Source organism: Podarcis cretensis, assembly GCF_951804945.1.
Source record: "Podarcis cretensis genome assembly, chromosome: 7".
Classification (NCBI taxonomy): domain Eukaryota; kingdom Metazoa; phylum Chordata; class Lepidosauria; order Squamata; family Lacertidae; genus Podarcis; species Podarcis cretensis.
In genome coordinates, this window is record NC_137176.1 from 2747124 (window position 1) to 2761247 (window position 14124).

At 40.9% G+C, this 14124-nt stretch overlaps 1 protein-coding gene across 8 annotated transcripts in view; it reads left to right on the forward strand.

Moving 5' to 3' along the window:
- Positions 1-14124, forward strand: part of RALGAPA2 (Ral GTPase activating protein catalytic subunit alpha 2) — a 209264-nt gene that overhangs the window by 94092 nt on the left and 101048 nt on the right. For all 8 annotated transcript variants that reach the window (XR_013840655.1, XM_079983435.1, XM_079983436.1 and 5 more), the window contains 3 exons: positions 9619-9747; positions 11977-12102; positions 13733-13791. Coding sequence is in view for 7 of the 8 variants with exons in the window: in XM_079983435.1 (XP_079839561.1) it covers positions 9619-9747; positions 11977-12102; positions 13733-13791 (314 nt within the window). In the remaining variant the exon portion in view is untranslated. The remainder of the gene's footprint in view (positions 1-9618; positions 9748-11976; positions 12103-13732; positions 13792-14124) is intronic.

A 14124-nucleotide genomic window follows, 5' to 3' on the forward strand; every position in this document is an offset into this window, starting at 1 on the left:
CAAGCAGCCTGTCCACATCCTCGGAGGTAACAGATTGGAATTGATCCCACTCAACTTGACCAGACAGAACTCTAGCACTCTCCCGCCCCGGTCCTGCTCCCACGGTGGAGTCTACTTCTTCCCGAATCTGAGCGATTTTATCTGCAAAAAACTTTGCAAAATCATTGCAGGAGAACATGTGGCCCGTACTGGGCCCCGATGTTGCAGGTGGTTCCGCTAAATTGTGAACCACCTGAAAAAGTCTCCTGCTGCTGTTTTCTGCAGATGCAATAGAGGCGGTGAAGAAATTCTTCTTCGCCGTCGCTATCGCCACTTGGTAGGCTCGACGTTGAGCTCTAACCTGTGTCCGGTCAGATTCGGAATGAGTTATCCGCCACCGGCGCTCTAGCTGTCTCAACGATTGTTTCATTGCCCTCAGATCCGTGGAAAACCACGGGGCTGTCCGGGCTCCATGCAATCGGAGAGGGCGCTTCGGAGCCAAACAGTCAATAGCCCTGGTTAACTCCACATTCCAGCGGGCCACCAGGGAATCGGCTGAAAGGCCATCAACATGGGATAAAGCATCCCCTACCACTCTCTGGAAACCATTTGGATCCATTAAGTGGCGGGGGCGGACCATCCGAATTGGTCCCACCTCCCTGCAGAGGGGATGGGTCGCAGAGAAGTCCAGTTGCACCAGGAAGTGATCTGACCATGGCACTTCTTTCATTTCACTTTTAGTTAGTGTCAGATCACCAACATCCATAGAGGTAAACACGAGGTCCAAGGCATGTCCGTGGCTATGGGTTGGGCCAGACTTATTCAGGGACAGCCCCATGGAGGCCATGCTTTCCACGAAGTCCCGAGCGGCCCCTTGTAAGGTCGTGTCGGCATGGATGTTAAAATCCCCTAGGACAACCAAGCTGGGTGTCTCCAGGAGAACATCCGCCACGACCTGAAGCAGCTCGGGCGGGGAATCCTTGGTGCAGCGGGGAGGTCGGTACACCAAAAGGAATCCTGTACTGCCCCTATTGCCCAACTTCCAGAACATGCACTCGGAAAACTGGGTCTTCCCAATAGGATGCCTGGTGCAAACTAATGACTTTCTAAAAATCACTGCAACCCCCCCTCCCCGCCCACATGACCTGGGTTGCTGTGCGTAAGAGAAACCTGGTGGACAAGCAGCGGCAAGGACAGGCCCATCTGCTTCATCCAACCAAGTCTCTGTTACACATGCCAGATCAAGTCCTCCTTAACACATGCCAGGTCAAGTCCTCCCAAACTTAACATTGGCCCCCTAATGTCTCAACAAATGAAACGGATTTGTAAAAATGTTACATGGAAAAAATATGAGAGACATTACACTTACTTCTGTAAAACAAGAAAATCTTTAATAAAAAATAAAAATAAAAACATTGGCACCATGTGCTATAAAAATGTACTAAAACTGACTGTCAAATTTCTAATTTGCTTTTATCTACTGTTCAACTCTTCAGGTTGCCCTAAAGCTTTAGGAATATAGATTTGTCAAAAATCATTATCAAATAGATTCTTAATTATTTTATGGTTTCTGCCACACAAATACAATATACTTGGCTCATACCACTGACAAGTGTGCTGTGATTTTACTTTCTTACTTACTTACTTTCTTACTTACTTGCTTGCTTGCTTACTTACTTAAGTATTTACTTATTTACCTACTTATTTATTTTAAAGGGGTGGTGGTCTTCTTGAGTTGATTTTTTTAAAATGGCATATGCAAAGCAGGAGATCAAAGTGCCTCTCTTTTTTCAGTACTTAGCTGGGCTATTTTGTTTAATTTAAGTTAGCAGATGTTACATAGCATGCAGACAAATTGGAGAGGATTCCAAGGAGTCAGCAAAGATTAGTCTGAGCTTGTAAAGTGTAGCATATTTATCCTAGTGAAAAGATTATGGTACTTTCCAAAGAGCTAAACTGATGTCATAAACATGAAGGGAGTAATTTTGTGGTCTAGAAGGACAATATTATGCATGAATCCATAATAATTATTATAGGCAGACCCCATTCATTCATACTATTCCTTAACTGCCCTTCACCATAACATCTCAGGGCGGATTACAACAATATAATATAATATAATATAATATAATATAATATAATATAATATAATATAATATAATATAATATAATATAATATAATATAATATAATATAATACAAAACTTTAGAAACAAGTATTGCTTTTATAATTTTTTCAATTTATATAGCACCCTTTAACAGAAGAGCTGTGTACAACATTAGAAACACATTACAGAACTTCAGTGATAAAAACTTAATAAAAAAACATACTGACTGACAACCAGTAATAAAATATTCATCAAAATAAAAGTCCACTCCCCCACACTTTCACAGACCATAGATTATTTAACCTGGCCACAGGATTGTGCACCAGCTGAAGTTTCCAAACCGTCTTCAGAGGCAGCTCTACGGATAACACGTTGCAGTAATCTAACCCAGAGCTTAGGTAAAGGTAAAGGGACCCCTGACCGTTAAGTCCAGTCGCGGACGACTCTGGGGTTGCAGCGCTCATCTCACTCTATAGGCCGAGGGAGCCAGCGTACAGCTTATGGGTCATGTGACCAGCATGACTAAGCTGCTTCTGGCAAATCAGAGCAGCACACGGAAATGCCGTTTACCTTCCTGCCAGAATGGTACCTATTTATCTACTTGCACTTTGACGTGCTTTCAAACTGCTAGGTTGGCAGGAGCAGGGACTGAGCAACGGGAGCTCACCCTGTCACGGGGATTCGAACCGCCGACCTTCTGATTGGAAAGTCCTAGGCTCTGTGGTTTAGACCACAGCACCATCCGCATCCCTAACCTAGAGCTTACCAGAGCATAAATAACAGTGGTTAGGCTGTTCCTGTCCTGATAAGGGCACAGTTTGGCCACCACAGTTGATGAAAGGCAGTCCGTGCCACTGAGGCTCATTGAGCCTCAAGTGACAGCAAAGGATGCAGGAGTACCCCCAAACCACGTACCCACTCCTTCAGAGGGAGTGTAACCCCATCAACCTTCCAGCCATCCAGTCTAGGGAACCAGCCACTGATAGTGCCTCAGTCTTCTCTGGCTTGAGTTTCAGTTTGTTGGCTCTCATCCAGTCCATTGCTGAGGCCAGACATTAGTCCAGCACATCCACTGCCTCACCTGCAAATATACAAAAGAGAAGTAGAGCTGTGTGTCAGCATATTGCTGACAGCGTACTCCAAACCTCCAGATAACCCCTCTCAGCGGTTTCATGTAGGTATTAAACAGGTATTAAACTGCATAGGGAATAGAATTGAACTTAGACAGGAAGACTGTGTTTAGCGTCTTGGGAGAATATTCAGACAGGAGTTAACTGGAGGACTGAGTTTGAGAAGCAGAGCTGTGAGGATACCATCTGCTTGGATCTTATTCCAGTCAGGCAGGGAGAGATCTTCTAGGAAGAGAAGACTCCCAAACCAATTAAGAGGGCTGTGGTGCTCCCATGGGTCTGCTAGAAGTACCTCAGGAGTGTGATTGATAAAAAGTTGGAAAACTGACAGAAAGTACCACCTTGTTTAAGAACCAAAGTAATAAACTGTAACACCTATGCAGCTAAGTTAAGGAAGTGAAGTGAAATAACTTGAAATAAGCTAAGCATTTATCAGCTAGTCTGGAAACCTGTAACATCTAATGGAAGAGTAATAACTGAAAATAAGCAACTGAACTTTAAAATCATTTGCTTTACCAACTTTAAAATCATTTGTTTTACCAACTTGGTCCAGATAATAAATCTTTCTTATTTGTTCAACTTCTGCCTGAGTCTCCAAGTATCAAGGTTTTATCCTCACACAAAAACCAATACAATAACCCATGGTGTTTGTAAAGAGTAGGTGGGATCTGCCATTATTGATGGCAGAATGGTGGAATCCGCTATATTTTTGGTTGCAGTGGTGGGATCTGCTACATTTTGGTGGCAGTGGGATCTGCTACAGGTGAACTTGCAGCATGCTATTGCATTTTGCTGATACCTCGGGTGTTTCAGTCCTCTCCTTCTCATCCCTCACTACTGGGAGCAAAGCCTTGTTGCAGCCTAGCCTTATGTCCAAAGCCAGACTCTCTTCAAATCACAAGCTTTGTTCTTGGCTTGTCCATTGCATCTGACTTTTCTCCCCTTCTTTCTTTCTTTCTTCCTCACCTTCTCCTTCCCAATGCTCCTTGTTTCTGGACTGAGTTAGTTATTTTGTTTCTGGAGTAGTTAATACTACTCTGTGGAAAAGCACCCACCAGTGTCTCTTTAAAGGGAAATATTTTTCTATTTTCGAAGCAAGACTTGTCAGATTCATAAGAATCCAGAGAACTGGTGGTTGTGGAAAGTGGGAAGTCACTTTTAGTTGAGTAGTCAGCCACCTGGTTAAAGCCAGGACCTTTCACCATTTAGACAAGTGGAAGGATTATCTTAAACAACTAAATCCTTCTTGAAACATCCAAGCCTATCTAGTTGCTTGGCAACTAGTCCAAAAAGCATGATATAAAGGGTTCCTCCAGTTCCTTCTAATCTAGGACAGTTAACTGCTACATCTTAGTCCCCTTTCCCATCTCTACCTTTTCTATTTCCATAATCATGGCCACCTCTGGCTCTCACTTGCTACTTTACAAGTAACTTTTCTCCCTTCCTGGGTCTTTTGCTGTTATATAGAAAAGTGGGATCTCTAAAAGTCTACCTCATAACTCCATCCTTAGGAGACTTTCTGCCTCTAGCCTTTCTCCTTTGTTTATGCAACAGTAAATAAGCATATGTTCCAGACAACATGTGGGTGGGTTAACCTGTGCCTTGTATTATTAATCCTTTTTACTCTATCTTTAAATGCTGTTGTTGCTTCTAAATCATTGCATATTGGCACGAGCTTATCCCTAAACACAACTACCCTTTTGTTAAAAAATATTGCAATGACTACAACGGTGTGATTCTTGTTCCCTAGCAAGTTCCCTAATAATGGTCATTGCTAAATTTCTCAAAATTAGCAGTGTTAGTACAGTCAGTGCAATCCTGTGTATGCACAATTATCTCCTGTTAAAATCCCAAGAATCTTATTGATAATTTCACAAATTAGTGTTTTATGTGAACAGGTGTGCAAAATACGTGTTTGTGCACATGTGGGTCCAGACACACTAACAGACCTGCAAGACTATAATGCACAGAATGTCTTGTGTCACCTTTATGACTTGAACCTTTAAAGATGTTGAGCCAGAACTTATTTCTTTGGTGTTTATTATAAATGTGTATCCTGATTTTCTATTGCCATGCTTAAGGCAGCTAAAATAATTCCCCTGAGATATAACTGTGGTATAAGTACAAAATTATAAGGATCAATATAAAAATCTTACAGCAATTAATAATAATGACTAAAAGAGGAAGTCTCACCCCTTGTCTGCTGCTGCCAGTTATTGGTGTTGAATAGCCACAACTTAGATGGTAAATGGAGGACTATCCTGGGTTTTGGCCATGGAAGTAACAGGGTGCATTTCAGTGGGTCAACATCCTGGTGAATTGTGTCCATTGGTCCATTGGTCCTTTATCTTTCAACAAAATTATCGGATGACTAAAAGATAATGGGATTTAAAGAAAAAGTTAGAAGACTTGAGCCCTATTATCTCTCTCTGTGTGTGTGGATTGGAGGAGGTAGATTTGCAACAAAATCTTACTACAGGTGGAGGTACATGTTCCCCGATAAATCAGGGCATTACATCTATGTCCCAGATACCTCGATATCTGTCTACTTTATCGGCTGCGTCGCATAGATTCGCATTTGTTAGAGCCAGATTTAATGTGTTCCCCTCAAATGTTCTGAGCAATAGATTTTCTAACGGTAAAACCTCTGTTTTATGCGCATGTGACAACAAATCAATAGAATCCCTCTATCATATCTTGTTTAATTGCCCCTTATACATTGTTCCCTGATCAAGGATCCTGAGTTCAATCATTCTGGAAATTGCTGCTAAACCACCTGAATTACATCTAGCTTATCTACTCCAGGACATTGACTCTTATAGAACATTACAGGCTGCTAGATTCCTGATTTCAGTTCTTTCATATAAAAGACTTCATGGAATGCTGCATGACTATTAAAAATCCAGTAAACTCTATGCACCATCTTGATCTTCAAGGCCATAACACGGTACATCTAGAGATTGTAAATAATGTGAAAGAGATTATGCGTTGAAATATTTTAGTTGATATTTTAGATTGTAAAATGCTATTTTATCTATTGATTTGTTTTACCTTGTGGGCTTATAGCCGAATAAAGTATTATCTTATCTCTGTGTGTGTGTCTTTTAAAATGAAGAGGTAAAGTTTTTGGAATGCTCAAAGATGTGGCTTCATCTGATTCTACTTGGGTATGTTCCAGAATATTTCTGGTAAAATTCAAAGAGTTGAAAATAGTTTTTCGTTATGTAGACACAACTTGCATGAAAATAGAGCAAGGGTTAGTACTTACTAATCTTTAAAAAATCTACTCTCTGTTGTCTTTCATGCCAAGATTCATGAGTCTTTTTATTGCAGCATATGTCAATAGAGATGTTGTCCCATCTGCTGCTGCATGGCTTGTTCAGACACTAGGCGCACAACACAATACTTACCTCTCAGTAATTACAGGTGTGTTGTGAGGAGCCCAATGCATTAATCAGCCCCTTAATTATGGAAAAGGTGGGTCTTTTGTTCTGTTTTCAGAGCAGGAGTTTACCAGCCACTTTATGAGCTCCAGCATCCATCTGCTCATTCTTTTAGAATGTTTGCATTGACTGATATTGCCTTTAAAATGTATTGTGGGAAGTGATTAAAACCAGTTTGAACATTAACCTGTGTAGTGTTTCAAAGGTGAAAATGCTCCCTGCAATGATGCTAAAATGTGTTTACCTTTTAAACAATATTTGTGTAAAAACATGTATCAGGTTGGCTTATGATACTATAAGATGAGGTTTTGCAATCTTCATGCTTCAGCTATACAACGTAGCAATGTTGTGTAATATTCTAATATTTCCTGAGGAGCAAATGTCATCTGTAAGACCTGGAGACTGCCTTCACATTGGAAAACTTAATTCAGAGGAGGAGAACATAATTTTTTGACATGATTTTACTACTCAAACTGATTTTTATGTGAGATTCTCATTTCAGAAGGATTTTTCTTAATGTTTTTCTTGTAATGTGTATTTTTCTTTTTCTTCATTCCTTGCTCTGTAATATGACTCTGGCATAGGCAGTGAAACTGATTTTGGATGCAGGGAGTAGCACTGCAGAATTCTTTTTTAAAAAATAAAATAAAAAAGAAGAGCAAAACAAAAACCACAAACTAGTCCCTTTACTTAATGCCTATATCTTTATCCTATCTTAGACAGGTGAATGTTTTTCTGATATGGGTAGTACTCCTGGTCAATAAGAGGCTGAATAAAATCAAAACTGTTGGTGGCAAAACTGTTACCCAGTAAGTCCTCTTTTCAGTTTGGAGCAGTTTCTTGCCCCCTCCATGCTCCGTTTCAAATAGTCTCCCTGTTAAACAGGATCTGGTGGCCTTTCTTTTCAGGAGCAAGAAGCAGAACTTGAGCAGAACCTGGAAGGGCTAGTTAACCATGATGAATGGACAGTTCCTTGAAGGATTTCAAGAGCCAAAGCACGTTGTAGGTGTACTAATGCCCTCTGTTCCCCAGTTTTCACTCCTCCCCCTTTTATTTTTTTTATCTTGAGGTGGACAAAGAGATCTCAGATTGCTAGGCACTGAAGTCATAAGAACATAAGAAGAACTTTTCTGTGTTCAAACAAAGGCCCATGTAGTCTAGCATTCTGTTCTCACAGGGGCCACTAGATGCCTATGGGAAGCCTGCAAACAGGACCTGAGTGCAATTGTCCTCTTCCCTCCACCTTAAGATTTCAAGCAACGCTGCCTCCAACAGTGGAGGTAGAACATAGCCATTATGACTAGTAGACACTGATAGTACTATCGTCCATGAATTTTTCTAATCCTCTCTTTAAAGTACAAGTTCTTGGAGCAGTCAGAACAGGAACAGACCTCAGTGAAAAGAAAAAACATGACATGGGCTGTGAATAGCTGTACAGACAATAAAGTTAACAGACTACACAAGGCAAATGGACATCATTGATTCCATAACTCAGTGGTACATGCCTGCAAAGCAGAAAGTTTCTGTTTCAGCTTCTGCCAAATCCAGTTAACAGGATCATAGGAAATACCTCTGCCTAAAATCCTGGAGAACTGCTTCCAGTCAGAGTAGATAATGTCCACACATTGTTGTTCAACATCTTTATAAATGACTTGAATGAAGGTATTGAGAGGATACTCATCAAATTTGCAGATGACACCAAACTGGGAGGTGTAGCCAGTGCTAGGGAATATAGAATCCGGATTCAGAATGACCTTAACAGATTGGAGAACTGGGCTGAAATTCACGAATTTCAGTAGGGACAAATGTAAGGTTCTGTACCCAGCTGCACAAATATAAGATGGGGGACACCTGGGTACACATGTGAAAAGGATCATGGGGTCTTAGTAGACCACAAGCATAAGATGAGCCAACAGTGTGATGCAGCAGCAAAAGAAGCTAATGCCAATCTAGGCTGCAGCAACAAAAGTATAGTATCACAATCAAGGGAATTCATAGTACCTAACTATTGTGCCTTGGTCAGACCACCCTTGGAGTACTGTGTCCAGTTCTGGGTGTCACAATTTAAGAAGGATAAGCTGGAATGTGTTCAGAGGATGGTGACCAAGATGGTCTGGAAACCAAGCCTTATGAGGAACCATTGAGGGAGTTGAGTATGTTTAGCCTAGTAAAAAGGTGACTGAAAGGAGATGTGATAGCCACCTTCAAATATCTAAAAGGCTGTCACATGAAGGATGGAGCAAGCTTGTGTTTTCTTGCTCTGGGGGCTAGGACCCAAGCCAATGGCCTCAAGTTATAAGAAAGAAGATTCCAACTAAACATCAGGAATAAATTTCTGATAGTAAGAGCTGTTTGACAGTGAACAGACTCTTTCGGAAGGTGGATGACTCTCCTTCATGAGTTACTACTTTGGCAATCTTTTTCCCACTATGTATCTCTGTGAGCTGCAGGTAGAATGAGTCTATAAGTTTTTGTGGCTCCTGTTTTTGTAACTTTTGATTTCGCTCATGAAGCTCATAGCAAAAATGCTTCATTTTCTCATTAAAGCCTTTCCTATGTAATCTTTCCCTTTCTCCTCTTGCAATTATTAAAAGAATTTGATGGCCATCTGTCATGTATGATCTAGCTGAGATTCCTTCATTGAAGGGGGTGAGACCTGGTGTCCCTTCCAACTGTACAGTTCTATGATTCTATTGCTGTACTACATGAACAAACAGCCTGACCAATAAGGCAGATTTCTACATTCTTCCTGGGTCCATCTAAGTATGGGTCAGCCGCTTTTCAACTCAAATGCTGGATCTAGGCTAGTAAAAGAAGGAAGAATCCTTTTATTATAAATGTTTGAAACCATTGCATGGGTATGGAATAATGACACTGCTGTCAATTGGAAAAGTTCTTAGTATTCATAACTAATCTGGCCTTAACAAGTTCAAAAATTTTAACTTTTTCTCCTTTTCAGGATGTTTTAAATACTGTGATCAGACACTGCCCCCCCTGCTTTTTCTTCTTGGGTTTACCTGGCTTCACTTTGCTAATAGGAGACTTCATAACAGCTGCATCCAGAGTCCTGAGTACAAACATGTTGGAGGTAAGTATGGCAATGTTCGGTGTCCTGTTCCTATGAGAGTGCACAATTGTTAGCAAGGTTCAGATTTCTCTACTCTTAACAGGTGTTGACTCATTAGCACAATGTGAAACTGGGCTCTTGGGGCAGACAGCATGGCAGCTGATGTGTGAAATTGTAGGATAAGGTGACATCCTAGTCTTGCAAAGGTGTTTCATCAAAAGGACAAAATGTGAGAAATCATATCCCCACTAATACTGCAGCACATTTGCACTCTAAAAGCAAGGGTTGGGTTTCAGAATGTTATTAAGCTTTTGTTATACATGAACATTACAAATGTGTACTGGCATATGTGCTGTAAAGGATTGGAGCAAGGATTGGTTTTTTTAAAAAATATATCCATGTTAGATACAGTAATAGCCCAAGCATAGTATCATGAGAACTAAATGAACAGGGACGGCCTTACCATTTCTTAGTGCCCAATATTGCCATAGAGGTTTGTGTGGTACAGCTGAAGATGGTAGCTATGGAGGACTTACATTGTTTAAGGGAATTTGTACATTAACAATAACCATACACTATTAATATAATTTACCTTTGATGAAACATGTAGGTGTGTATCTTCATTGTGATTTTTTGACATTGTGACAACATGATGCACATAAATACAGATTTTGCTAATTCAAAAATGTAACCACATTGGGCCTCGATCTTACTGGTATATGTAAAGGTAAAGGTAAAGGTACCCCTGCCCGTACGGGCCAGTCGTGTCCGAATCTAGGGTTGTGCGCCCATCTCACATAAGAGGCCAGGGGCCAGCACTGTCCGGAGACACTTCCGGGTCACGTGGCCAGTGTGACGAAGCTGCTCTGGCGAGCCGGCACCAGCGCAGCACACGGAAATGCCGTTTACCTTCCCACTATAAAGCGATACCTATTTATCTACTTGCATTTAGGGGTGCTTTCGAACTACTAGGTGGGCAGGAGCTGGGACCGAAAGACGGGAGCTCACCCCGCCGCGGGGATTCGAACCGCCGACCATGCGATCGGCAAGCCCTAGGCGCTGAGGTTTTACCCACAGCGTCACCCGCGTCCCTACTGGCATATGTAATGCTCATTAATTATATGGTAGCTTGTCATATGAGCATATATGTCTTTAGAAATAACCAGATATACTCAGAATTATAATAACTTGTGTTTGCTGGTGAAATGAAGCGGTAAGACCAGTTTTTATAGCCATGTTTGTATAGCAGAGTCGACATGTGAAATGATACTGCCTGCACTGGGATTTTTCTGTTTTGATTGCCAGTACTAAGCAACCTCTCTGTTGTAAGGTATTTTACATTTGCTGTTTAGCTGGTCATCCAAGCCAGCAAAGAAAATCATGCTGAAATATAGATGTTTTTAGAAGAATTTTAAATTGGGCCTTGCTGCCATCTGGACACCAGAGATGAATAAACTTTTTTAAAAAAAATGAAAATGAAACATATTAGTTCAAAGTGTTCCCATTTTTATCTGAAATTTGGCAGCTCTGATCCTGGGGAGGGATGGCAGAATGCATCAAAACCCTGTGTCATTTGAATGAAAAGAATCTAAGTTAAAAGTAGCTGCAGAAAGGCAGGTGGGAATTCCCATTGAAATTGGGGGGGGCTGGGGGGTTTGAACAAAATTAAAACAAATGGAAAATGAAATGAATGAAACTTTAATATGAATGGGGAAATTATTATTTTGTCCTTGCATGCCTAATAAGAACACTAGATTTACAAGCAGCTAGTGCTATTTTATACAGCGTTTTAAGGGGAGACGTATATATTCAGACTTCGGTTTGATCCAAAGTTTGCATGTAGAAGGCATCACACATGCACTATTTTTCCTCCCCCTGTAGCCACCTATACCCTCTGAAAACCCTCTCTAGTGGCTTGGCAGCCTTCCTGGTCAGCTTGGACTGTGTCGTGGGGGCCTGCCATAGGAGAGGAACCTATTTTAATGTCTCGTTTCCATCTGCAGCCTGTGAGATGTCTCCAAGATGCAAGGCATCAAGTCAAGTTATCACAATACTAATCCTTCCTTCATCGTTTCCTTGCAGAAGGAGAATGCTAAAATTAAAATAAGCAGCAGACATAGAATATTTATGCAGGTTATGAGTTATTTTCTCTGCTTCACCTACAATGCTGGAGAAAACGTTACTGGGTTTTTATTAATTGACAAGATTACCTACTTTTTTTCCCTTTTCCTTTTTCTGTTTTGCTTATAGGCCCCACGCTTAGAAGCACATACCATTCTTGGTTCTCTGGTTTGCTTTCCTAACCTCTATCAAGAAATTCCATTATTGCAACCCACTGCTGAAGCAGAAATCATCACAGGAACTACAGGTGTCAAAGTAAATGTTTTCACTGTTAGCTGATTTCTATTTTACAAATTGGGGGAGTCATGTGTACCTTCCATTTCTTCTCTCTTACTCTTGTGGAGGGGCTTATGCAAACTGGAGAAGCCTTGCCCCATCTAGTGGGAGGAGCCTCCCCCCATACTAAAGCTAAGACACCTAAAAATGTCGTGGTTACAAAATAGAGAAGAGAGGACAGAGGGTCTTTTTAAGATTCAAAATACTTATTTGCCAGATATACTTCAGATACTGTATCTTCCAATATATTCACTTGGCTACTTCATTATCTCACCTTGGTTTCCCCAGCTGTTTTTCAATGTAGAGCATCACATACCTCTCAACTCTTGGGACATCCCATTTTGTCGCACAAGAGCATGGCACTCCAAACCACACATTTTGGGGAGCTGTGATTTCGTGGTGTGCTCACCCCGAAAAGTGCTTTTTCAAGGTCATGATCTCACACGGTGCCCCAAAACGCACAATTTTAGGCCCCTGGAAAAAGCATGTCTTTCAGGGCTGTGATCTCACACATGTCATGTGATTTGTGTGGGAGCACAGCCCCAAAAGACGTGCGTTTTTCACCTCAGCGTATTAGAAGGTATGTTATCATATGTATTGAGGTAAGGAAGGTTTGTGCACAGCAGATGCAATTGAGCAATTTAGTTGAACTAAACTTGTTTAGTGGAATAAGAGAATAGGAAGATAAAAAAAAGATTTTTTAAAAATGGCATCCATCCAAGCCTGCAATTCCTGGAGGAAGCATTTTTGCATATGGGGCAAGAAATTTGTACTGGGGCATTGACAGTGAATGCCACCAAATAAATTGATCTCCCTAGTCCTCTTCCCCGCTACTCTCATGCCTCTTCAGGATCTTACAGAGGTTTCTTGGTAAGTGCAGAAATGGCTGCAGCATGTATAGAAATCAGATTTCAGCCCCTAAAAAAACAAATACAAAACATAGGTAAAGGTAAAGGGACCCCTGACCATTAGGTCCAGTCGTGGCCGACTCTGGGGTTGCGGCGCTCATCTCACTGTATTGGCCGAGGGAGCCAGCGTTTGTCCACAGACAGCTTCCGGGTCATGTGGCCAGCATGACTAAGCCGCTTCTGGCAAACCAGAGCAGCGCACGGAAACGCCGTTTACCTTCCTGCCAGAGGTACCTATTTATCTACTTGCACTTTGATGTGCTTTCGAACTGCTAGGTTGGCAGGAGCAGGGACCAAGCAACGGGAACTCATCCTGTCACGGGGATTCAAACCCCCGACCTTCTGATCGGCAAGTCCTAGGCTCTGTGGTTTAACCTACAGCCCCACCCACGTCCCTAATACAAAACATACCAGTTGCCTAAAGGATAGGCAAGCCCATCGTATATTTGGCAGCATTTTGAGAGGAAGGGTGTGAATTAATTGCATTAATGAATTATTTGCAGAATTTCCACTAAGAACAAGAGAGAGAATGATTACAGATGGGTTAGCAAAACAAAACAGTTTAAATATTTTAAGTAATAAAATTGAGATCAATGAAATTTGCTCCATTTTATTATATTTGACTAAGGGTAGAAATTAGAGTTCTTCTGCAATATATTTGTTTGAAGTAAATTGCTTACTGTCATGATTTTTTATTGTAGTGCTACCTCATAAATATTCTTTTGAAGAATGCTGCAAATGAACCAAGTGAAGCTTCAAGGTAAATACTGAATAGAACAGAAAATATTATGGAATATAAATTGAAGAATAAATTATTTGTGTAGAAGGGTTATAATTGTCTGATACTATTGTTACTTTGTCCGCTGTAACTAAAGTGCAGTCATAAACCCAAAAGTGGGTTACAACTGGAAATATTCCTCAGGGTCTTCTGAAAGAACAGTGTTTTTTTTTTTTTTTAATAAATATTTATTGAGATTTTTTAAGTACAAAATGCAAAAATAATAAACAATATGACATGTATCATAACATATTTTCAAAGCTTCTTTGGACTCCCTCACGTCTCCTGCTCCCACTTACATCATTGTAAACTTTT